The sequence below is a fragment of the Oncorhynchus clarkii genome, chromosome 3 (genome assembly GCF_045791955.1).
Source record: "Oncorhynchus clarkii lewisi isolate Uvic-CL-2024 chromosome 3, UVic_Ocla_1.0, whole genome shotgun sequence".
NCBI lineage: Eukaryota > Metazoa > Chordata > Actinopteri > Salmoniformes > Salmonidae > Oncorhynchus > Oncorhynchus clarkii.
The window spans coordinates 22203886-22229495 of NC_092149.1; the positions used below are offsets into that span (position 1 = coordinate 22203886).

Below are 25610 nucleotides of genomic sequence, written 5' to 3' on the forward strand. Positions count from 1 at the left end.
ATATAGTAACCGCTCGATGCTCTCGCCCCAGAAATAGTTTGACACTGGCGGCGTCTTTAGTGGGCGCAGTGCTTTAGAGGCTGAGGGTGGGCGCAGTGCTTTAGAGGATGGGGGTGGGCGCAGTGCTTTAGAGGCTGAGGGTGGGCGCAGTGCTTTAGAGGATGGGGGTGGGCGCAGTGCTTTAGAGGCTGAGGGTGGGCGCAGTGCTTTAGAGGCTGGGGGTGGGCGCAGTGCTTTAGAGGCTGGGGGTGGGCGCAGTGCTTTAGAGGCTGGGGGTGGGCGCAGTGCTTTAGAGTCTGAGGGTGGGCGCAGTGCTTTAGAGTCAGAGGGTGGGCGCAGTGCTTTAGAGGATGGGGGTGGGCGCAGTGCTTTAGAGGGTGGGGGTGGGCGCAGTGCTTTAGAGGCTGAGGGTGGGCGCAGTGCTTTAGAGGCTGAGGGTGGGCGCAGTGCTTTAGAGGCTGAGGGTGGGCGCAGTGCTTTAGAGGATGGGGTGGGCGCAGTGCTTAAGAGGCTGAGGGTGGGCGCAGTGCTTTAGAGTCTGAGGGTGGGCGCAGTGCTTTAGAGGATGGGGGTGGGCGCAGTGCTTTAGAGGCTGAGGGTGGGCGCAGTGCTTTAGAGGCTGAGGGTGGGCGCAGTGCTTTAGAGGATGGGGGTGGGCGCAGTGCTTTAGAGGCTGGGGGTGGGCGCAGTGCTTTAGAGGCTGGGTGTGGGCGCAGTGCTTTAGAGGCTGAGGGTGGGCGCAGTGCTTTAGAGGGTGGGGGTGGGCGCAGTGCTTTAGAGGCTGAGGGTGGGCGCAGTGCTTTAGAGGCTGGGGGTGGGCGCAGTGCTTTAGAGGCTAGGGGTGGGCGCAGTGCTTTAGAGGCTGGGGGTGTGCGCAGTGCTTTAGAGGCTGGGGTTGGGCGCAGTGCTTTAGAGGCTGGGTGTGGGCGCAGTGCTTTAGAGTCTGAGGGTGGGTGCAGTGCTTTAGAGACTGAGGGTGGGCGCAGTGCTTTAGAGGCTGAGGGTGGGCGCAGTGCTTTAGAGGCTGAGGGTGGGCGCAGTGCTTTAGAGGGTGGTGGTGGGCGCAGTGCTTTAGAGGATGGGGGTGGGCGCAGTGCTTTAGTGGCTGAGGGTGGGCGCAGTGCTTTAGAGGGTGGGGGTGGGCGCAGTGCTTTAGAGGCTGAGGGTGGGCGCAGTGCTTTTGAGGGTGAGGGTGGGCGCAGTGCTTTAGAGGCTGGGGGTGGGCGCAGTGCTTTAGAGGCTGAGTGTGGGCGCAGTGCTTTAGAGGCTGAGGGTGTGTAATTGGTCTTTCCGTTGAATATCCAATGTACACACAAACACAGACACACGACATACACACTGGTAATATCTAAGGGGGTCAGACATCCTTCACCCACACCACAGCTCCTATTTATTCATATGCACTTTAAAATGACATGTTCAAAAATTGTGTGTAAAGCAGAATAGAATATGTCTGTAGTTTCTTTTTCTAACTATAGTTTCTCATCTCTTTATTTGGCCTTAGCCAGCCAAGCCGTGGTAGCTGTAATTGAAGTTAGTAGTCATTTGAACGGTGGTGGTACCAGCAGTTGCAGTAATAGTGGTTTGGAGGGTGGTGCTGTTAGGAGTAGCAGTTGCAGTAATAGTGGTTTGGAGGGTGGTGCTGTTAGGAGTAGCAGTTGCAGTAATAGTGGTTTGGAGGGTGGTGCTGTTAGGAGTAGCACTTGCAGTAATAGTGATTTGGAGGGTGGTGCTGTTAGGAGTAGCAGTTGCAGTAATAGTGGTTTGGAGGGTGGTGCTGTTAGGAGTAGCAGTTGCAGTAATAGTGATTTGGAGGGTGGTGCTGTTAAGAGTAGCAGTTGCAGTAATAGTGGTTTGGAGGGTGGTGCTGTTAGGAGTAGCAGTTGCAGTAATAGTGGTTTGGAGGGTGCTGCTGTTAGGAGTAGCAGTTGCAGTAATAGTGGTTTGGAGGGTGGTGCTGTTAGGAGTAGCAGTTGCAGTAATAGTTGTTTGGAGGGTGGTGCTGTTAGGAGTAGCAGTTGTAGTAATAGTGGTTTGGAGGGTGGTGCTGTTAGGAGTAGCAGTTGCAGTAATAGTGGTTTGGAGGGTGGTGCTGTTAGGAGTAGCAGTTGCAGTAATAGTTGTTTGGAGGGTGGTACTGTTAGGAGTAGCACTTGCAGTAATAGTTGTGTGGAGGGTGGTGCTGTTAGGAGTAGCAGTTGCAGTAATAGTGGTTTGGAGGGTGGTGCTGTTAGGAGTAGCAGTTGCAGTAATAGTTGTTTGGAGGGTGGTGCTGTTAGGAGTAACAGTTGCAGTAATAGTTGTTTGGAGGGTGGTGCTGTTAAGAGTAGCAGTTGCAGTAATAGTGGTTTGGAGGGTGGTGCTGTTAGGAGTAGCAGTTGCAGTAATAGTTGTTTGGAGGGTGGTGCTGTTAAGAGTAGCAGTTGCAGTAATAGTGGTTTGGAGGGTGGTTCTGTTAGGAGTAGCAGTTGCAGTAATAGTGGTTTGGAGGGTGGTGCTGTTAGGAGTAGCAGTTGCAGTTATAGTGGTTTGGAGGGTGGTGCTGTTAAGAGTAGCAGTCGTAAATCCAGGGTGGTGTTGAACAAGGCTGTAGCGATGACTTGCTATGTAAACACCCAGCTTCCCAGCGCCTCACAGACGCAACTCTTAATGCACCCAGGAATGTGTGTATAATGACTTGCACCTGTGCTGCCTGAAAGCTAAGGACTCTGCTGTGACTGACTACTCCATAGTGTGTGTGTGTGTGTGTGTGTGTGTGTGTGTGTGTGTGTGTGTGTGTGTGTGTGTGTGTGCGTGTGCGTGTGCGCGTGCATGCATGCATGTGTATACCGTATGCAGTGCATATGTGCTCAATGTGTGTCTGAGAGACAAGAGAGAGAGTGTACGTGCTACTCTGGCTGTATTTGAGGTGCTGACATGGAAGATGTTCAACAGTGGGATTGTGGTGCCAGGACATGAGGAAATAGAAAACACATCCATGTGTAGAATATACCCTCTTCTTCTGGGGAGATCAACAGAGAACGTTCTTGAGAGGGAAAGAAAGAAAGAAAGAAAGAAAGAAAGAAAGAAAGAAAGAAAGAAAGAAAGAAAGAAAGAAAGAAAGAAAGAAAGAAGGTGAGTTAGTTAGTCCTTTAGTCCATAGCATTCCCCTAAGTGTTTGTTTTCTTCTTCCCTCTGTAGTCTTTGAAAAGTACCACAGTAGCAACAACGTTTTCGGGAGACCCAGCCCAGAACGTTTTCCTTTCTGCAATTGTGCTACCACAGATCTAGCTACTGAACAAACCCCTCACCTCCACTGCCTCACATCTTTACACACACAGGAACTGGTTAACTTAACCCCTCTGCCCAGAGAGAAGAGAGAGAGAAACAGAGACAGCTGTACGTAGCTGTGTTATCCTCACTAGTCAGCTAGCTAGCCCATGCATGGTGCCTCTATCTGTTCTGAGGTAGGGAGATAGCGTGTGAGAGTCTTAAGCCAATGCTGGAATAAAACAACTTTCCCATATACCCACCAACGTGTGGGTCATCGGCCAATTCCCCTTTGGAATCTGCATGTCATGTGACAGCCGGGGGCCTGAAGGTGGAGTGGCTGCTTCCTGTACCCCTCAACCCCTTCTACAAACCTCTGTCTGTGTGTGTGTATGTATGTGTGTGCGTGCGTGTGTGTATGTGTGTTTAACCAGAAGTCCCCACAACAGTAGTAAACTAACACAAATTTGACGAACTGGTGACATGTTTTTATTTAACTAGGCAAGTCCGTTAAAAACAAATTCTTACTTTCAGTGACAGCCTAGGAACAGTGAGTTAACTGCCTTGTTCAGGGGCAGAACTATATATTTTTACCTTGTCATTAGGCCCAGTCATGTTTAGCCTGGCAGGCAGGGGTGTATGGAGGGAGTGTAGTACTATAGGACTATAGACTGGTAAACATTAGGCTGCCCTGCCTGACTGGCTCTGCTATTCACACTGTTTTTATTAGTGATAAACCATGGCTGGAACCCTACCAGAAAAACCACCACAGACAAGCTCCATGTCTTGTTAAATACATGTACATGTAAAGGGTATTCCTCTAAGCAAACAGGTGGGGAGATTTCTGTTAGTCCGCTGAAGCAGAGAAAACCATCTGCAAACCACCGATGGTACCCACGACTCTGGGAGGATTTGACTGTGTGTGTGAGAGAGAGACAGAGAGTGTTTGATTTAGGCATTCTAAATGGTTAATTATTGTTACAAGTACACTGGAAACGACTGCTCATGTAAGACCAGTGAAGTCTGCAGTAGCCATGGCAACCCAACACAGCAGTAGCCATAACACAGCATTCCTGTCATTCTGATGACTGGAAACTTTTAAGTCCAGTCTACATCCAGTAAGGAACCTTTGGGTTTTTTAATTAAACCTGTGCTTAAAAGAAATGGAAAATGATTTGTCTTAATTAAAATCACTCCAAATCCTCAATTCACAAACACACACACCTACACACACACAGTTTATAGCCCAGCACATAAAACAGTTTGTTAAAGCATCAGGGATGTCTCAGCTGAGGGTGTTGTGTGAGTGATGTTTAATGGCGGGCTGATGCACCTCATTACCCCGGGATCAGACATGACGGGTCCGCTGTGGGGGTTAGGGGTCAGAGGGCGTGACCTCTGGAGGGAGGGTAGGCAGGGGGTGTCAGCCTGCCTCAGTCAAGCTTGCCTGACTACCAATGTAGAGAAACTCCTGTTAATTCAGGGTGTTTTGGATTGATATTAATCTGCAGAATTTAGATACAAATTGTAAAAAGAGACCTGTAAAATGTAATTGGCTGCGGTTATATGCACACAGCAATGCGATTATTGTGGATAGTCAGATTAATGCAAGAAGACCGATTTCCCTAATAATACTGTTTACATGGACACTTTGGAAATCAGGATACCTGATGGGACTCATTTTAAACCTTTTACCTCAGCGAACATGTTCTTTTTGGGAAGCTTATTTGATTCTGAGTTGGGACATATACAGTTTGTATGTGAAAACTACTTCTAAGACACATACATACAGTTGTTCCAAACTGACTCGTACTAAAGAGGGAGGCTCTCGGCTGGTGCATATGCCCAGATCTAATACACCACTGGAACGTTTGTTTACATGTCCTAATCATTCAAAGGATTGCTCAGAACACCAGGTGTTTCAATCGGCGTATGCTTACTATGATTTTAACCTTACGCCGATTAAGCTCAGCAGAGCAAGGTGTTTACATGACTAATGCATAATCTGCCTACTGCCAAAGTCAGTTTAATATCATATTATTAGTGTGCATGTAAACATATTTATTGATAAGCTAGTTAGGCCTATTTTAAGTATTTGACTGTTTTAAAACCCCTCTGTGTTTTTAGTCTACATTATTATGTCCATGGTGTTTATATGCTACTTAGGCTTATTTGAAGTGTGTTAGTATTCTGTAACACCTAAGAGGTTTGTCTCCGTTCTCTGAGGTGTTCATCTGGGGTTATTAGTATTTCCAGAGCTGCTGCTTCACGGTAGTGACAGGCTCTTTGATCAGGCAGATATAAGGGATGAAAGGTGTGTGTGTTGAGGAGGGGATTGTCTGGGGAGCGACCTGCTCACTGCAAGACTGACTGGCTGCCCAATGAACATCTAGAGGAGAACTGTGCTGATATTTGAACATGGCCTCAGAGAGACTGGGATGAGGGAGGAGTGAGAGTGGGGAGAAAAGGGGGAGCAGGCTACAAACGCGGGTGTGGGCGAGTGGAGGGGGAAGGGTGATCAGAGAGAGAGAGAGGTTAGCTTGTGTGTTTTTTTTTTAAGTAGTCACCTCTACCATTACTGGTCTCCATTGATCTCCATTTTGCTCCCAACCCCCATTCTTATTATCTCTCTCTCTCTCAATCTCTCTCTCCATTGTTAAATATCCCACCACCCAGCACTAAGCACTTTCCCTTCTTAATGATGTCATTGTGTGTGTGGGGGGAGGGGTCTCTGTCTATTCACCATTGTAGGACAGACAACAGCTGGCCCTATTGGACATGGCCACGCCCTACAAATTCTATCCATCTGGTTCCTTAAGAGGAACCCCCTACACACACACACAAACACACACTCACTCACACACACTCACACAAACTCATCTTCAGTACTTTTTCATCCCACAGGACTGGAACCCTACATCTGTTCTTACTAAATCAGGCCCCAAAAACAACACATTCCATTGTTGACTTAAAGAGTATATGATACTGTAGGGAGGAGAGCAAAAGGAGAGAGGGAGGAGAGAGAGATCCCTCTGTGTGGGCCTCACGACCTGCCATCCAATAACTCACCCTGAGGCGGAGAAAGAGAGAGAGATGAAGGGTAGAGAGACACAGTGCTTCTTGAACTTTTCAGCTCCACATCCTCTCTCCTTTCCTCTCTCTCTGTGTATCCCCTTTTCTCTGTTTCTGTCCTATGTCCACTCTGTTCATCTCACAGTGTCCTTTTTGACCTAAACAAGACTCCATACTCTATCCCTGCTTTAAACCATGCAACCTGAAGTAAAGCTCATCTTCTCACTACGTCTCTTTCTCCCTCTTTCTCCTCTCTTTCTCTCACACACACACACACACACACACACACACACACACACACACACACACACACACACATATTCCTACACCGCCTGTATGTGTTTTTGAGCTGTATGAGCTGCAGATAAAGGAGGCGTCCATCCAAGACTTCAGATTCCTGGCATATTCTGCCTCACATCCACTGGGAATGGACTTCCAAAGGCTGAGCGAGAGACAGAAAGAGAAAGAGAGGGGAAAGAGTGAGAGAGAGAGGGGGGGACACAAGGAGAGACATGCATTATTTATTATTGCAGTATGGTCACTAGAAAGAAAGAAGGGGATTAGAGGAGCGCTCCAAGCCAGCCAGGTCTACTGGGTTATCTCTCTGACTCTCTCTGACTCTCTCTTTCTGTCTGCTCGGACTCTCTCTCTTTCTGTCTGCTCTATCTGCTCTGACTCTCTCTCTCTCTCTCTCTCTCTCTCTCTCTCTCTTTCTGTCTGCTCTATCTGCTCTCTCTCTCTCTCTCTCTCTCTCTCTCTCTCTCTCTCTCTCTCTCTCTCTATCTCTCTTTCTGTCTGCTCTATCTGCTCTGACTCTCTCTGTCTGCTCTCTCTCTCTCTGACTCTCTCTGACTCTCTCTCTCTCTCTCTCTCTCTCTCTCTCTCTTTCTGTCTGCTCTATCCGCTCTGACTCTCTCTCTCTCTCTATTTCTGTCTGCTCTATCCGCTCTGACTCTCTCTCTCTCTCTCTCTATTTCTGTCTGCTCTCTCTCTCTCTCTCCCTCTCTCTCTCTCTCTCCATCTCTCCCTCTTGCTCTCTCGCTCGCTCTCGCTCTCTCTCCCTCTCTCTTTCTCTCCAATTTGCTTAATTGGCATGATGTAACAATGTACATATTGCCAAAGCTTACTTTGGATATTTACAATGTGAAAATAAATTGAACAAAGGGTCAAAATAACCATACATTTGACAATAAAAATAAGCATACAGTAGAGTACATGTGCAGGTTGATTGGTCTGTCAGACACTGTCCCTCAACTTATGACAGGCAGCAATGTAGTGCGCTGCCAACCCACAGCTTTCTGCGTCCTCCCCCAACAGGACGGGTAGCCTACTCTCATCAGAGAGGTCTTTGAAACCTTGAATAAGGGTTTAAAATTTGTAGAAATGTGTCAAGGGTGTGCGTACTGGTAGCGGAGTCAGGTGCAGGAGAGCAGAGAGTTATGAACAGGCGCACACTTTATTGAGGCAGGAGAAACCAGCATAACTCGTGACAAAACATGGAATAAACTAACACCAGTCTGGCGCGTCAAAATGACACGTAACACAAATAATATCACACAAAGCCATGAGGGGGAACAGAGGAATAAATACATGCAGTGTGATTGGGAAATGCCAACCAGGTGTGCAGGGAACAAGACAAAACAAATGGATCAATGAAAAATGGAGCGGCGATGGCTAGAAAGCCGGTGACATTGACCGCTGAACGCCACCTGAACAAGGAGAGGAGCCGACTTCGGCGGAAGTCGTGACAGAATGACACTCTAATTGTTTTATATTTTTGACATTTTGGCAGGAAATGCAGCTTGTCTCAGGTTCTGCTGTTGTGCAGTGGTCGCACAGCCTTTCCTCTACAGGGAGCCAGGTTTTCCTGTCTACCCTTATCAATGGCAAGGCTGTGCTCACTGAGCCTGTACTTTGTCAAGGTTTTTCTTAAGTTTTGATCAGTAACCATTGTCAAATAGTTAGCCACGGTCTACTGTCGATATAGGGCCAGATAGCACTGCATTTTGCTTTGTGTTTGTGCTTGCGTTTCCCAATAAGCAATATAGTTTTGTTTTGACTGTGTTGTAATTTGGTTTATTCTGATTGATTGGATGTTCTGGTCCTGAGGTTTCAGTGTGTTAGCAGAACAGGTTTGTGAACTCATCCCCAGGACCAGCTGGATGAGGGGACTCTTTTCTTTGCTCAGTTCTTGGCATTGCAGGGCTTAGTAATGATATGAGAGGGGTCACTATATTATAGATGTTTCCAAAACTTAATTGCTATTTTTTGAGTTTTTATTATTAGTGGATATCGGCCTAATTCTGCCCTGCATGCATTGTTTGTCATGCCCTGACCTTTAGAGAGCTTTTTATGTCTCTATGTTCTTTTTTCTATGTTTTTGTATTTCCTTGTTTTGGCCGGGTGTGGTTCTCAATCAGGGACAGCTGTCTATCGTTGTCTCTGATTGGGAAGGTAGCTTAGCTAGCTAGTAGTTGTTTTCTGGGGGTAGTGGGTAGTTGTTTTGCACATGACCGGACTGTTTCGTTTTGGTTATTCACTTTGTCATTTTTGTTTCAGTGTTCTGTTTAATAAAAAGTCATGAACACAACCACGCTGCGCTTTGGTCCGATTCCTCCTCTTCAGAAGACGACACCCGTTACATTGTTTGTAGTTTTCCTCTGGACATGTAGGAGAATCTTATAGATCTCTGCATGCAGTGTTTCAATGTGGTGTTTGTCCCATTTGATGAAATCTTGTTTTGCAAGTGGACCCCACACCTCACTGCCATAAAGTGCAATTGGTTCAATTACATATTCAATTAGTTTTAGCCAATTTTTAATAGGTATTTCAATTTGAATTTGCTTTTTAATGGCGTACAATGCCCTACGTGCTTTCTCTCGGTTCATTCACTGCCTCATTAAGGTGTCCAGTTGAGCTTATTTTTAAACCTAAGTAATTGTAGTGTGTGCAGTACTTTATATATTTTATACCAATTGAGAACTTTGATCTAATTCCCTGAGATCTGGATCTTCTCTGGAAATCATCATTTGAGTCTTTTTGGGGTTTACTGCCAGGGCCCAGTTCTGTCTCTGCTATAGGCCATGCACTGTGGGTGACAGCAGGTATAGGTCATCTGCGAAGAGTAGGCATTTAATCTCTGAATTGTGGAGACTAACACCAGGAGCTGAGGATTTTTGTAGAATAGTGGCCAATTCGTTTATGGAAATATTGAAGAGTGCAGGGCTCAGATTGCAACCGTGGTGAAGGCCCCACCCCTGGTTAACGAATTCTGTTATTTTCTTGCCAATTTTAATGCTGCATGTATTGCCAGTATACATTGATTTAATTATGTCATATGTTTTACCCCCTACACCACTTTCAATAACTTTGTAAAACAGTCCTGTATGACAAAAGTCGATAAAGAAACAGTATATTTTGGTATTATTTTGGTGGACCTGCTTATCTATCAGGGTGTGTAGGGTGTAAATATGATCAGTCGTGTGATTTTTTGGTATAAATCCAATTTGGCTTTTACTCAAGACATTGTGCTTATTGAGGACGTTTTGAACTCTTACATTTATAATACTACAGAAAACCTCCCCCAGGTTACTGTTCACACAAATGCCTCTGTAATTGTTAGGGTCAAATTTGTCTCCGTTCTTAAAGATTGGGTTTATGAGTCCTTGATTCCAGATGTCAGGGAAATAACCTACACTCAGGATCAAATTAAACAGTTTTAATAAAGCCAATTGAAATTTTGCACTAGTGAGTTTGAGCATCTCATTTAGGATGCCATCAGGTCCACATGCCTCTTTAAATTTGAGAGCCTGAAGTTTCTTATAGAGCTGGTCAGTAATTGGGGAGTCCAGTGGATTTTAATTGTCCTTTACAGCTTCTCATGAATTTGCCGTTGTTCTGTATTTGTGTCAATTTGAACGGTGTTGTAGAGTGTTTTAAAATGGGTTGTCCATTTGTCACCATTTTGTATCACTAATTACTCACTAATTACTCTTGTTTAGATGTTTTAGTTTTTTCTAATTTTACCAGAAGTTGTTTGTGTTTATGGACTCCTCAATTAGTGTCAGCTGCTTGCTGTTGTACTGTGCTTTTTTGGTTCTGAGTGTACATTTATAGAGTTTTAAAGTCTCACAGTAATGAAGGCGTAATTCACCATTATTTGTTTCTCTGTGCTTTTGGTTGGATCGTGTTATAAGTTTTTTCCTTAGAATTTTACAATCTGCATCAAACCAGTTGTCATCTGTGATCTTTTTCGTTTTGTTTTTTATCAATTTCAATTGTGCTTCTTTTGCCGTTTGCCTGAATATATAGTTGATGTTTTGTACTGCTAGGTTGATGCCTTCTTTACTGTGAGTGAATGTGGTATCCAGAAAGTTATCTAAGAGTGTTTGGATATTTTGGTTACTGGTTGCTTTCTGGTTTTCTTCTGTACTGTTTTGGGCCCATCTGTATGAATTTCTGATGTTGTACAGCTTACTAGGCTGTGAATGTGTGGTTGTTTCCATGTCTGTTCTTTTGAGGAACAACGTAATTTGGCTGTGATCAGACAGAGGTGTTAGTGGCTTGACACTGAATGACCTGAGAGAGAAAGGGTCAATGTCTGTAATCATATAGTCTACTGTACTGTGGCCAATAGGTGAGCAGTAGGTGAATCTCTCCAAAGAGTCCCCCTTGTAACCTACCATTGACAAAGTACAGACCCAGGCTTCTACAGAGCTGCAACAGATCCCTTCCGTTGTTGTTGACGGTGCTGTCACTGTTGTTTCTATGGGGGAGATTAAGACAGTTAGAGACACTATGGCCTGTAATAAAGCTGTCCCCTCGTGTGCTCCTTAGATCAGGTGCTCGCATTTGTGTCCCCACAGATGAGCACATTTCCCTGGGCCTGGAAATGGCAAGTCTCTTCCTCAAGGGTGGGGAAGATCTCCTCTGAGTAATATGGGGATTCTGAGGGGGTGGGATATATATTGCGCAAAGGAACACATATTTTTCTCAGTTTTAACCAAATGTGATATTTACCAATTTTGAGGGGATTTGCAGTTCGGATTTGTACAAAATGATCAGTCCTCCAGAGCCTCTACCTCTATTGACAGAGCTGTGTTTCTGTGATGGCACAATTACCTCTCTGTAGCCTGTGGGACAGTGAGTAACAATGTCAGCCTTACACCACGTCTCCTGCAGAATGATGACGTCAACATCTTTAAGATTTGTGTTGAACTCTTAAAGGGAACACTTAACACAATGTAACTCCAAGTCAATCACACTTCTGTGAAATCAAACTGTCCACTCAGGATCGCTCTCTCTCTCTCTCACTCTTTCTCTCCCCCCTCTCTCTCTCTCTCTCTCTCTCTCTCTCTCTCTCTCTCTCTCTCTACTTCTCTCTCTCTCTACTTCTCTCCAAAGGGGTTGTTCAGAAATAAGGTAGCTGCTATTTCCAGTTGGCAGATTAACTAAAGTGTTTGTGTGTGTGTTTTTCAGGTTGCTGCTGTGGTCAGTCCAAGAGAGAAGGACAAAGACACTGAGATGGAGGAACCACCGGGATCACATTCCCTCTTCTGTTTCTTTAACGTAGTACCTTTCCAACCGTGTGTGTGTGTGTGTGTGTGTGTCTGAGTGTCTGAGTGTATACATTTTGGTGGGTGACACCTCCAATTTCAGTTTTATAATTTGCCATTTTTGTTGACTTTTATAATGTTGTGATACTCATATATCGTTGACACATTTACAATACACTTAATCATCAAGAGTCTTTACAATACTATTGATACATACTGTGGCTTGTGTTTCTAACTACCTATGTGAGAATGTATATTTGTATGTACAGTATACTCATATTTAGAAAATATATCACGGACTCCAAGAAAGCTTCAATTCTTTCACTAACATGGTGCACTTGCATGCATTTACGCACGCATGCACAAACTCACACGTACACACACACAGATACACACCCACTGGACAGTTTCACTCACACTCACAACACAAACTGGAACTGAGAATGACAAGCGGTGGTAATGTTTCTCTTTAACTTTGATCTGTTCCTCCTCTGTAACTGTCAGGCCAGAGTCAAATGGCATCAAATCAATAATAATCATAAGAGCAATGGTATTAATACTGTAATTGTGATACTGGTGATAATAATCCGTTAGTCTCTGCTGGAGATGATGCATACACACAAAGCAATGAGTGTCGATGACATCGTGAAGAGTCACGTTATATGGTACATTCGCTGTGCTTTGTCTCAGTGTATGTGGGTGTGTTATATCTGTGTGGTTGCGTGTGCATCAAAACATGGGCAATATGGGCTATACCCTTCAGTGGTGCTTCCATGTAGGCCATGAGGTACTGTTATCTATACCGCATCCTGTTGTACACTGTATCTAGATGGTAAAACACAATGGCAATAGGCTCAGTGGGATTTTGATCTCTTGGTTACTTCGACCCATGACAATCCTCTTCTCCTTCATGTCCTTTGATAGCGTCACCATCCAGTAATGTACTGTATTTCAGACGTCATCACAAATGTTATTAGACGATTGCGTCAACGTCTGTTTGTCTCAGCTATCACGGTAATGAAAATATTAGGAGCACTTTTTATGATATCGCATGATATTGATCTAACAAATACTTTTGTTTCTTGGATACTATGTTACATTGACTGGTACAAAGATGTCTTTGTGTTCGATTTTCAGCTGGGTGTTGTTTTGTGTAAAAATACCTGCTCATATTAGTCATGTGTGAGCTAGGTAATATAGCAATGACCAGTAACATGGAGAATATGGGTTCCTGTTTTATGGATTGATTTGAAATCTACCACTAATCTGAATGGCCTGTACTCTGCACAAGTAGAGGAGGGGGAGGAGAGTTATGAGTTAGACATCATAGACACACACTGACTATCAGGAGAGATTAGTTTTCTTAATCCACATTGACACCCTTAGAAAGACATGTATACACACACACACACACACACACACACATACATACACACACACACTTGAGAGACAGTCACAGGTATAATACTGTAGACACTTGGCCACACACAGTCCTTCTCCACCCCTGCCTCACCTGCTAGTCTATCATAGAGGGAGAAGGAGGAGGAAGAGGAGGAGGAGACATTAAAAAGAAATGAGTCTTGTAGAAGGCTTTGACATGATTCGCCATATGGCCAAGTCCATGTAATGGTACAGCTTTAATTGTCCCTCCATCTCTAGTGGTGTTTGGTGTGATATAGAGCAGGCGAGGCAACGACAGAGAAACACAGTGATAGTGACAACTTGTGTCATTAGCTTTTTGAGAATGCACTTTTTGAATATATTTGCCCTACTGTACATTCCAGCTTATTAAAAATGTCCCTTTTTGCACCTGTGTTGTCCTTAATCACATGCTCTTGCCTGCACAGACTAGAAATATCAGTGCCCCCCCTTGGCAACCGTAATATAGGCCAACAGACACCAGTTTCCAACCCCAGTGATGCACAGACTTTTTAAGGAAAACTACTACAGATACTTAAAGTGATTTCATAGGACTTCAGTGTCATTCCTGGTGTGACAAGTGATTCTGTGTCATGGTAGTGAGGAAGGGAGGAGAATCTAGAGTGGCGTCTTAATGTGACTAAAGCAGCGTGACAGAGGAGGGTTAATACCAGAGAGCTCTGCTGAGATACATTGCCCAGCTCGCTCTGCTCGGCCTTGCATGGCTTTATGGGATACAGGAGGTATTAAGCAGCTGAATAATTTGTTTTGATACGTTACTCTCCTGCTTTCTGTGTGTGTGGCATTTCACTTTTCTTTTTCCCCCTTTTTATTTTGTGCCTTTGTGTCCCAGAAGTTTCTTCCTTTGCCGCCTGCCTGCGACATCACATAAACATGAAAATACTGTATATGTATTGGACTGCCTGCCTGCCTGCCTGCCTGCCTGCCTGCCTGCCTGCCTGCCTGCCTGCCTGCCTGCCTGCCTGCCTGCCTGCCTGCGTGGGTGGAGTTCCTGAAAGCTATTTTTTTCTCCTTTGGGAATTAAAAGCATTTCTCTATGAAGGGAAATCTTGGGAAAGAAGTAGTGAAATTGCACATTGAGCACTGTGACGGTCCAAATGATTAACAATTGAATGGGGCCCACTATCATTTGAATGTTACCATTGGTTCTTGCTTGTTAAGGTCAACTTCCAAATGTTTAAAAAAATGCATTTACAAATACACCATTCAAATCTGAATTGGGGAATGGCTTCAGATGGATCTGTTTGCTATACTGGTCATGCTACGGAATGTGTACATTTCGAGTCATATTTTGAGTTACATGTCAATATTTAATCATTTTGTATCCTTTGTTATAAACTGTCTTACTAGGCTGTATATAAAAGGGGAGGTGAAACGCCTTGTGTAAAATTTAATAGTGACGCTTATACTATGTTTGCGTACATACAGGGTCACGCGTGTCTCCTTTGCGCCATAAAAGAGAGGATTCGTATGAAATATATATGGATATATACACATACAGTATATTTTTTGGCCTTGTCAGTTTCTTAACTGCGTAGACGTACAGTATATGTTGGGAAAGGCGTTTTGGAACCAGACATGCAACCCCCGCTGTACTCAACACTGAATCTGTGTTTTACAGTACAAAAAAAAAAGCTTCTCTTTGCGTATCTATTTTTTCTTGTTTGTATGATGCTCTGAAAATACATCATTTTTCACAAGTGGTTTCGGACATAGAAGAAGTGTTACCGGTCACTTTATAAACTGAAACGTAGGATATAATAGTAGAATAGCTGTTGCATTACCTATTTGTTACGACCTGTATGTAATGTCATTATGGAAGATGTAATGTCCTTCTGTAAATGTTGTTTATTGTTGGTTTACCTGAAATAAATAAAGTTTATTAATGCTTCAAACTGTGTTCAGCTACCAATGCAAAACAGCTGTTGTTAGGTCATGTATTACATACTTACTTCATATTAATTCTACCACAACTCCATTCTAGTGTGGTCATGCTAGTGTGGATATTGGTTGCCTTTGTCCTCCTATTCATCAATATTTACATAGTTAGTTACTTCCTGAAATTAGTTATCCCTGGAATTGATCTAAGTACCATACTTAGTTTTTTTTAAGGCATAATTTATTCAACTGTACCAGCGACAGTTTCTAGTGATTTATCCTGTATTACCAGTCCCTGTCTGATGTGAGCTGAGCTGGCCTGATTGTATTGTACCACAACAGTGTTTTCTCTGGACACCCACCAAGGTGTTATGTCTCTGATTCAAACCATGCCAATAGGTCAACAACATCTGTATCCCCAAGTGCATCCCTATGGGCCCTGATTAAATGTAGTGCGCTATATAGGGAATAGGGTGCCATTTGGGATGCATATTATAAAAAAAGTATGTAACTTCACTTATGAGTACAGTTTTCAAGCCTACTGGTCCTTTAAACAGATATACTTTATAACATGAAAACAAACAACCTCCAGGTTATAATGACTGCTGTGACAGATAGGTAGGAGAAAAATACATGGAAACCCCACCAACACAAGGTGTGCTGTAAGAATGTAATGTTCATAACGTTTTTAACGTTTCTTTGGAAAAACTATGACGTCATTCTATTCTATCCTGTGGTTATTGCATGTGGTCATAAATGGTTCTGAAACAGTTTTGCACCAAAAAAAATCCCCATTAAAAAATGCATTTCCAATAGTTAATTCAAATGTATCTCTTTAATGCTGGCTCATAGATCAACTGCATGAAGGTCAAATCTGACTCAAGGTTTTAACTTTGTCTTTGTAATGTTGATTGCTCTGGACAACTTTATTCCAAACTGAATAGACTTGGCTAGACACCCAGCCCTAAAACAAGACATTTAGTAACATAAGTCATTTTGAGTTTGTGTGTCTCTCTTGGCAGGGTGTAGCTTGAAGAACCAAGTCTCACTGCATTCTTCTGTCAGGATATATTACATACTTATTGACTCCCTCTCCATCCTACTGACAGACATGCCTCCTAACCAGTCAGAATCCCTAGGTGACTGATTAACATTAGGGATCCTCTGTTGTTTTGAATTCTCAATAGAGAGTGCTCTGTGACAGTCTCCTGTGCACACATAATCACAGGTTGATAACTAGAAATAGGTTTTGATGCACATCACTTGGGCTAATCATATTATTGATGCGCTATAACTGGTCATAGTGTTGTTGATGGTTGCAACAGTAGTTTATTTGATTATTATTTATGTTGTTATGATACTGTTTTTGTACAATAAATAGCCTTACATTATCGAATATATCTCTAGTGAACAGTAAGGTACAGTACAGTACAGTTGAAGACAAATGAGAGATGATCGACTCTCTGAAAGTCAAGGGGGCAGGACAGCCCTGTTAAGCTCACTGTAGCTGAGTTTTTCTCTTCCTTCCTTTGGTGTTCTACACAGGGTCTCTCTCTCTCTCTTTTTCTCTCTCACGGTTTCCTTCCTGTTCTCCTCTACACAGTGTCTCTCCCTCCCACTGTTCCCTCTGCGTGCACCACTGTGTGAGATGGGTTGGAAACCCCTCTGATCCCAAAGGCTCATGGTGACGAACCACTTTCATCCCTGTCTCTAGGGCCTAACGGTGGTGACGAACCACTTTCATCCCTGTCTCTAGGGCCTAACGGTGGTGACGAACCACTTTCATCCCTGTCTCTAGGGCCTAACGGTGGTGACGAACCACTTTCATCCCTGTCTCTAGGGCCTAACGGTGGAGACGAACCACTTTCATCCCTGTCCCTAGGGCCTAACGGTGGAGACAAACCACTTTCATCCCTGTCTCTAGGGCCTAACGGTGGTGACTAACCACTTTCATCCCTGTCCCTAGGGCCTAACGGTGGTGACGAACCACTTTCATCCCTGTCCCTAGGGCCTAACGGTGGTGACGAACCACTTTCATCCCTGTCCCTAGGGCCTAACGGTGGTGACGAACCACTTTCATCCCTGTCCCTAGGGCCTAACGGTGGTGACGAACCACTTTCATCCCTGTCTCTAGGGCCTAACGGTGGAGAAGAACCACTTTCATCCCTGTCTCTAGGGCCTAATGGTGGTGACGAACCACTTTCATCCCTGTCTCTAGGGCCTAACGTTGGAGAAGAACCACTTTCATCCCTGTCTCTGGGGCCTAACGGTGGTGACGAACCACTTTCATCCCTGTCTCTAGGGCCTAACGGTGGTGACGAACCACTTTCATCCCTGTCCCTAGGGCCTAACGGTGGTGACGAACCACTTTCATCCCTGTCTCTAGGGCCTAACGATGGAGAAGAACCACTTTCATCCCTGTCTCTAGGGCCTAACGGTGGAGAAGAACCACTTTCATCCCTCTCTGGGGCCTAACGGTGGTGACGAACCACTTTCATCCCTGTCTCTAGGGCCTAACGGTGGAGACGACATTATGGTTGAAAGGGGAAACCGATTAAAATGATGCTGGTTGTTCTTCCCTCTCTAAAATATCCATTTAGGCTATACTCATTTGTAATATGGAAAGCACATAGCATTTACTTTGTGTGTTTTACAGTCACACACAGTTTTACTGGTTGATAAGATCAAGGGGGTCTGGACTGTTACAATAGTAGGCTATTTGAGGAGGTCTAATATGATATCTCTGTGTCAATCCTTCACAGTTTTAATGAACATATAAATTAAGGGTAAAGGGTTAGCTCATATAAAGAGTAGGCCTACTGTCATATTTGTAAAAGTATTTCCTTTTCCATCAGTAATCCTAGATGTGGCTTTCAGAATATCATAGGCCTATTTATAAGGGCATAATTCTTATATAAAATATTTAATATTGTTTCGGGCTATAGAACTAAGACATTGAAACTCATCAGTCAAAAATCGAGAGCCATACACAAGATGAGCAATTGTAGATGATCCCTAAACCTTGCATCTGTTAGTCCAACCCTTTTTTCCATATGGAGGAGAGAGAGACGGCTCACTGAGACGGCAGGGCGCCTGGAAACAGGTTTCAACAGCGCAGAGCAGAGAGAGGCTATCAGGTTTGTCGGGCAGCTAGAGCAGCAGAAGAACATTGCGGAGTCCGGACCTGTGTGTTGTGTATATTAGGTCGGATTTTTTTCTCAAAATTCTGTCAGCGATATTTTTTGATTTTGGGGGACCTTCAACATCTCTGTGCAACGGCGGGAGAAGCAAAAACAACCCAAAGTTACGCAGGAGGGGAGTACATTTACAAGGAAAGAAAAACCCAACAAAGAAAGGGAGCGGGGAAGTAGTTGCGAGCTAGCTGGCGAGCTAGCTAGTTTTGGAAGAAACCGCAAAGAAAGTATGTCTGTGGCCGTGCGTAATGCTTTCGCAATGGATTACAACAGAGTACTGTGTATATTTTTGCAGGTGTTTTTATTGATCAGTTTAGGATCTATAAGGGTAAATGGACAGTATGGCGACCGGGGAATGTCTATTCCGGAGCACGGCTTTTGCCAACCGATTTCTATTCCACTTTGTACGGACATCGCATACAACGAGACCATCATGCCAAATTTACTAGGACACACAAACCAGGAGGACGCAGGGCTCGAGGTACATCAGTTTTACCCGCTTGTGAAAGTTCAGTGTTCTCCTGATTTAAAGTTTTTCCTCTGCTCCATGTATGCGCCTGTGTGCACGGTGCTTGAGCAGGCGCTTCCACCGTGCAGGTCACTGTGCGAGAGGGCGAGACAGGGCTGCGAGGCGCTCATGAACAAATTCGGTTTTCAGTGGCCGGAAAGGCTCGTGTGCGAGTCTTTCCCGGTTCACGGAGCGGGCGAGCTGTGCGTCGGGCAGAATATGTCGGGTCAAAGCACACCGGTCAATCCCACCCCCGATGTAACGGAGCCTCCGCATGATACCGGGATTGTAAAAGGACAGTTCAAGTGCCCGGCTTCGCTGAAAGTACCCACTTATTTGAATTACCGTTTTCTCGGTGAGGATGACTGTGGCGCACCGTGCGAGCCAAAGAAATCTAACGGAATGATGTACTTCAGCGAAGAAGAGTTAAAATTCGCCAGGATATGGATAGTAATCTGGTCCGTGTTATGTTGTGCATCCACGTTATTTACCGTTCTAACCTATCTGGTGGACATGAAGCGCTTCAGCTACCCTGAGCGTCCTATTATCTTCCTATCTGGTTGCTACACCATGGTGTCCATTGCCTACATAGCTGGATTTCTCCTTGAGGACAAGGTGGTTTGCAATGACAGGTTTGACAACGACATTAGGACTGTGGTGCAGGGTACCAAAAAGGAGGGTTGTACCATCCTCTTCATGATGTTGTATTTTTTCAGCATGGCCAGCTCCATCTGGTGGGTCATCCTGGCCCTCACCTGGTTCCTGGCAGCAGGGATGAAGTGGGGTCACGAAGCCATCGAGGCCAACTCGCAGTACTTCCACCTGGCGGCGTGGGCTGTGCCCGCCATTAAGACCATCACTATCCTGGCGGTGGGCCAGGTGGACGGGGATGTCCTTAGCGGCGTGTGCTTCGTGGGCATCAACAGCGTGGACGCTCTCCGAGGCTTCGTCCTGGCGCCGCTCTTTGTCTACCTCTTCATCGGCACCTCGTTCCTCCTGGCCGGCTTCGTGTCTCTGTTCCGGATCAGAACCATCATGAAGCACGACGGCACCAAGACGGAGAAGCTGGAGAAGCTGATGGTGAGGATAGGGATCTTCAGCGTGCTCTACACTGTCCCCGCCACCATCGTCATCGCCTGCTACTTCTACGAGCAGGCCTTCCGGGAGCAGTGGGAGAGGACGTGGATCAGCCAGACGTGTAAGACGTACGCCGTGCCCTGTCCGGCCCACCCACACCCCAACATGAGCCCCGACTTCACCGTCTTCATGATCAAGTACCTCATGACTCTGATCGTGGGGATAACGTCCGGGTTCTGGATCTGGTCTGGGAAGACCCTCAACTCCTGGAAGAGGTTTTATACGAGACTGGCTAACAACAACCAGGGAGAGACCACAGTGTGAATGGTCTGAGTGGGGTGAGACCTCTGGATGTACTTTAGCCTATGATGGGTGTCCCCCACATACATAAAAAAAACTGTTTATTTACTGACTGAATGAATGATAATCGTTTTTGGACTTAATTGCCATGCAGAGACACTCATTGGTACATGATGTTTCTATTGTACATAAAACATTTTGTGAGATTTTTGTAAGTATATATTTGTATTTAAAGATCAAAATTCTCTTTTTTAGTTGTTTCCCTCTATTAAAACCAACATTTATTTGACACACTTTGGGCATAATGGAAATGGACCTAGGTGATAAAGAGCCAGCTGACTGAGCATTTAGCATTAAGGATGTGATTGTCTTAGGACCTGAGTTGGCTTGGTCACTGCTGGGAGAGGGTTGTAGCTGTCTTTGATCAGTAGACTGGCTCGGAACATGGTTTCTATTCTAAGCAGCAGAGTCCTGTGAAAAACAATTGCTTCCTCGTGGGTCCTTATCCCCCATTATACTGTTGTTCTTTCTGTCCAACTGTTCTCTTCTATTCAACATATTTCCAATGCCTAAATGCCTGGCATTTGAAGGTTAAAAATACAATCAACATGTATTTTAAAACGAGGTATAGGTTTGGGATTATGTGTTCAACATATTTCTAAATGCCTTGGATTTGACGGTTAAAAATACAATCAGCATTTTTAAAACAAGAAAGTAGGTAAAGGTTTGGGATTGTGTGCACATGTACTGTGTAGCCTACATGACATGTACTGTGTAGCCTACATGACATGTACTGTGTAGCCTACATGACATGTACTGTGTAGCCTACATGACATGTACTGTGTAGCCTACATGACATGTACTGTGTAGCCTACATGACATGTACTGTGTAGCCTACATGACATGTACTGTGTAGCCTACATGACATGTACTGTGTAGCCTACATGACATGCACTGTGTAGCCTACATGACATGTACTGTGTAGCCTACATGACATGTACTGTGTAGCCTACATGACATGTACTGTGTAGCCTACATGACATGTACTGTGTAGCCTACATGACATGTACTGTGTAGCCTACATGACATGTACTGTGTAGCCTACATGACATGCACTGTGTAGCCTACATGACATGTACTGTGTAGCCTACATGACATGTACTGTGTAGCCTACATGACATGTACTGTGTAGCCTACATGACATGTACTGTGTAGCCTACATGACATGTACTGTGTAGCCTACATGACATGTATCCTCCAAATACAAATGTTTTCAAAACCTCCAGTACTTTAAGCTAGAATGAGAACATTTAGACCCAAATTTAGCCCAAATACTTTCACCAAAGTTAAAAGCCGTCTTTTGGTGATTACAACAAAATATTTGAAAAGAATGAAAGTAAACCATTTGCAGGATCTTTTCAACATTTTGTTTATGTGTTTCAGACATCCTTGCTGCCTATTAACACAGAACAGACACACGTTGTTTGTGCCTTTTGTTGACCTATTTGAGCACTTTGAGGTGAAATACTAGCCTGGTCCCAGATCTGTTTGTGTTGTCTTGCCAACCCCGAAGGACCATAGGAGTAGGCAGGACAGCACAATCGGGTCTTGGACCAGGCTAGGGGAATACAGAATGCTGGACAGAGACAGCTCAGACTCAGAGGTGGGCTATGTAACACATCAGCTGCACCCCCTAATGCTTTCTCACAGACAGACAGACATTCAGACAGCTGAAATACCAATACTTCACTAATGAACAAGTTGAAATACGCAGTAGCCTACTCTACAGCCGGCTGTATAATTGGCTTATAAAAACTGAAAACAAATTAATAATTGAAGGAGATAGGACAGTGCGTTTTGTAATTTTCAGACCTACAGGTAATCAGAGTCAGTAAATGAATATTCCCCACAACGTAATTAATTGTTGGCAAAATGTGGCCGGTTTTTTTTTTTTACAATTGGCCCAGGTGGCAGCTTGAAGCAGTCCCCTTTCACCCCTGAGTCATTTCTCTCCTGGTTAAGTGTGTGCTTGTGTGTGTGTGTGTGTGTGTGTGTGTGTGGGTGCTAACCATGCAGGATGAGCAGCTGATTTTAGGTTTAATAAAGGAAGACACCGTGATCTGTCCCCACCTCACGCTTCTTCTGTTATGTTCTTGTCAAATGCATGACAGTTATTTTACCCTAAATGCATGGATGGCTCTCTATTAAACAACATGTTCATGCCTTTGACATCTATTATGTTTAATTCTGGTATTCTGCATTTGTTTGTTATTAAAAACATTATATTTATAGAAACATTTCTTTATATCCACACTGATTACTTTAAAGAATAAAAAATCCCACCTTTGCACCAACTGTCATGCTGATTTGAAATATCTATTATTTTCATGTGTTATAAACCAGAGATGATGGATTGAATCATGCTGTTAGCCTGGTGTACATTTACATTTGAGTAATTTAGCAGGTGGTCTTATTCAAAATGACTTACAGGAGCAATTAGTGTTAAGTGCCTTGCTCAAGGGCACATCAACATGTTTTTCAACTACTCGGCTAGGGGATTAGAACCAGCGACCTTTCGGGTTCTTGGCCCAACGCTCTTAACCGCTAGGCTACCTCCCTAAAATGTAGTTTAAGATTTGGAGAATAAACAAATCTGCTTCATCGACTCTGTAGTATTCCCTTTGTAACAACATGGTAATAGCAATCATTTTTACAGCTGGAAAAGCTCAACAATGAGCATGAGTTTTATCTCAGTGGTTACAGCCAACTGGGAAGTCTGGTTTGAAAAATAACTTCTTTATCCTGGGTGGATGTTAATCAAATGCACCTCTCTGGTTAGGCTAAATGAGGTGGATGGGAATCTTGTGAATGGTTGGTATGCACTGTGAACGCTCAGAGGCCTTGCTTGTGTAGGGGCATTGTTGCTTTGCACTTAAAATAGCTTGTGTCCCATGTCTGGCAGTCACATACGTAGGTCAGCTACTCAACTTTCATACAGCCATTGTTTAGGGTCGTTTTTTTGTTGTCTTTAATTCTGTTGCTCTTCATAAGGGTTTTTCTGTTCACTCTTGTACCTATTGTGTCAAAGCTTCTCTGAAGTCTGTGGCTGTATAGTTTGTAGCTAAGCTGACTGTAACGTCATGTGAACTATATACAGTGGCAAGAAAAAGTATGTGAACCCTTTTGAATTATCTTGATTTGTGCATAAATTGGTCATAACATTTGATCTGATCTTCATCCAAGTCACAACAACAGACAAACACAGTGTGCTTCAACTAATAACACACAAATGATTGTATTTTTCTTGTCTATATTGAATACATAATTTAAACAGTCACAGTGTAGGTTGGAAAAAGTATGTGAACCCCTATGGCTTCTCTAAAAGCTAATTGGAGCCAGGAGTCAGTTAACCTTGAGTACAACAATTGAGACGAGATTGGAGATGTTAGTTAGAGCTGCCCTGCCCTATTAAAAACACTCACAAAATTTGAGTTCGCTATTCACAAGAGGCATTGCCTGATGTGAACCATGCCTCGAACAAAAGACACCTCAGAAGACCCAAGATTAAGAATTGTTGACTTGCATATAGCTGGAAAGAGTTACAAAATAATCTCTAAAAGCCTTGATGTTCATCAGTCCACAGTTAGACAAATTGTCTATAAATGGAGAAAGTTCAGCACTGTTGCTACTCTCCCTAGGAGTGGCCGTCCTGCAAAGATAACAAACAGCAAGAGCACAGCGCAGAATGCTCAGTGAGGTTAAGAATTCTAGTGTGAGCTAAAGACTAGCAGTAATCTCTGGAACATGCTAACATCTTTGTTGACGAGTCTACAATACGTAAAACACTAAACAAGAATGGTGTTCATGGGAAGACACCACGGAAGAAGCCACTGCTGTCTAAAAAGAAAACATTGCTGCACGTCTGAAGTTCGCAAAAGAGCATCTGGATGTTCCTCAGTGCTACTGGCAAAATATTCTATGGACAGATGAAACTAAAGTTGAGTTGTTTGGAAGGAAGGAACACACAACACTATGTGTGGAGAAACAAATGCACGCTACACCAACATCAAAACCTCATCCCAACTGTAAAGTATGGTGAAGGGAGCATCATGGTTGAAAGCTGCTTTGCAGCTTCAGAGCCTGGAAAGCTTGCTATCATCGAAGGAAAAATGAATTCCCAAGTTTATCAAGATATTTTGCAGGACAATGTAAGGCTATCTGTCCGCCAATTGAAGCTCAACAGAAGTTGGGTGATGCAACAGGACAACAACCCAAAACACAGAAGTAAATCAACAACCAAATGGCTTCAACAGAAGAAGATACGCCTTCTGGAGTGGGCCAGTCAGAGTCCTGACCTCAACCCAATTGAGATGCTGTGCCATGACGTCAAGAGAGCGGTTCACACCAAACATCCCAAGAATATTGCTGAACTGAAGCAGTTTTGTAATGAGGAATGGTCCAAAATTCCTCCTGGCCGTTGTGCAGGTCTGATCCGCAACTACAGAAAATGTTTGTTTGAGGTTATTGCTGCCAAAGGAGGGTTAACCAGTTATTAAATCCAAGGGTTCACATACTTTTCCCACCCTGCACTGTGAATGTTTACACAGTGTTTTCAATAAAGACATGAAAATGTATAATTGTTTGTGTGTTATTAGTTTAAGAAGACTGTGTTTGTCTATTGTTGTGACTTAGATGAAGATCAGATCAATTTTGATGACCAATTTATGCAGAAGTCCAGGTAATTCCAAAGGGTTCACATACTTTTTCTTGCCACTGTATATAGCTCATGTCCAGTAGTTTATGCATGCAGACAGTTAGGGCTCAATTCAATCCGTTGCGCTGAAGATCCGCTTTATAGCACGATTGACAATTAAAGGCAATGTTCCCAAGGTCGCAGAGACTGCATTCATGGTAAATGATACGTCAGCTCAATTGGAAATTACCTTTAAATGTGAACTGCGCTACAACGCAGATATTCTGAGCTACGGATTAAATCGAGCCCTTAGTCTCAGACAGGTTAGCAGGTGTGCTGAAGAACACTCCCCATTTTCACTGTGAAAATGTTGAGTATCAGTGAGATGTAGTAAGTGCTTGGCATTCATAGTAATATGGGCTATGTTTTCCTCCTATAAGAGTACCACTGACCGACCTCTATGGACGTACAGTAAATGCCTTAATTTCAAGCCCTTATTGATTTAGCTGACTGAACATATACTAAGGCTGCATCACCAATGGCATATTCTTTATATGGTACACTACTTTTGACCTGGGCCCATAGGGAATAGGGTGCCATTTATGACACACATACTAAACTCAGCAAATAAAGAAAGGTCCTTT

General features: G+C 43.9%; 3 protein-coding genes across 4 annotated transcripts in view; 2 read left to right on the forward strand and 1 right to left on the reverse strand.

Moving 5' to 3' along the window:
* Positions 1-15211, forward strand: part of LOC139390826 (cyclin-dependent kinase 14-like) — a 211148-nt gene extending 195937 nt beyond the window's left edge. For both annotated transcript variants that reach the window (XM_071138227.1, XM_071138233.1), the window contains one exon: positions 11800-15211. The gene's annotated coding sequence lies outside the window, so the exon portion shown is untranslated. The remainder of the gene's footprint in view (positions 1-11799) is intronic.
* LOC139385167 (uncharacterized) lies at positions 504-12809 on the reverse strand. The gene is made up of 4 exons (XM_071130256.1): positions 12758-12809; positions 11375-11540; positions 11004-11086; positions 504-1240 (listed from the first exon to the last, which is right to left on the reverse strand). Exons 1-4 carry the CDS (start codon positions 12807-12809, stop codon positions 504-506), a joined length of 1038 nt encoding a protein of 345 aa, XP_070986357.1.
* Positions 15212-18278: 3067 nt separating the features above from the next.
* Positions 18279-22623, forward strand: LOC139390845 (frizzled-1-like). Its single transcript, XM_071138243.1, has one exon. The coding sequence runs from the start codon at positions 18618-18620 to the stop codon at positions 20295-20297; it is 1680 nt and encodes a 559-aa protein (XP_070994344.1). The 5' UTR covers positions 18279-18617; the 3' UTR covers positions 20298-22623.
* Positions 22624-25610: the final 2987 nt, after the last annotated feature.

Bases quoted from the DNA above. Each gene is read 5' to 3' on its own strand.
- LOC139385167 (XM_071130256.1), bottom strand. From the start codon at position 12,809: ATGGTGACGCTATCAAAGGACATGAAGGAGAAGAGGATTGTCATGGGT. The intron at 11,087-11,374 runs GTACAAATCCGA...TCTCCCCCATAG, and splicing joins TCTGGAGGACTGATCATTTT to AAACAACAGTGACAGCACCG. The intron at 1,241-11,003 runs GTAGGTTACAAG...GCCCACACTCAG, and splicing joins GGGTCTGTACTTTGTCAATG to CCTCTAAAGCACTGCGCCCA.
- LOC139390845 (XM_071138243.1), top strand. From the start codon at position 18,618: ATGTCTGTGGCCGTGCGTAATGCTTTCGCAATGGATTACAACAGAGTA.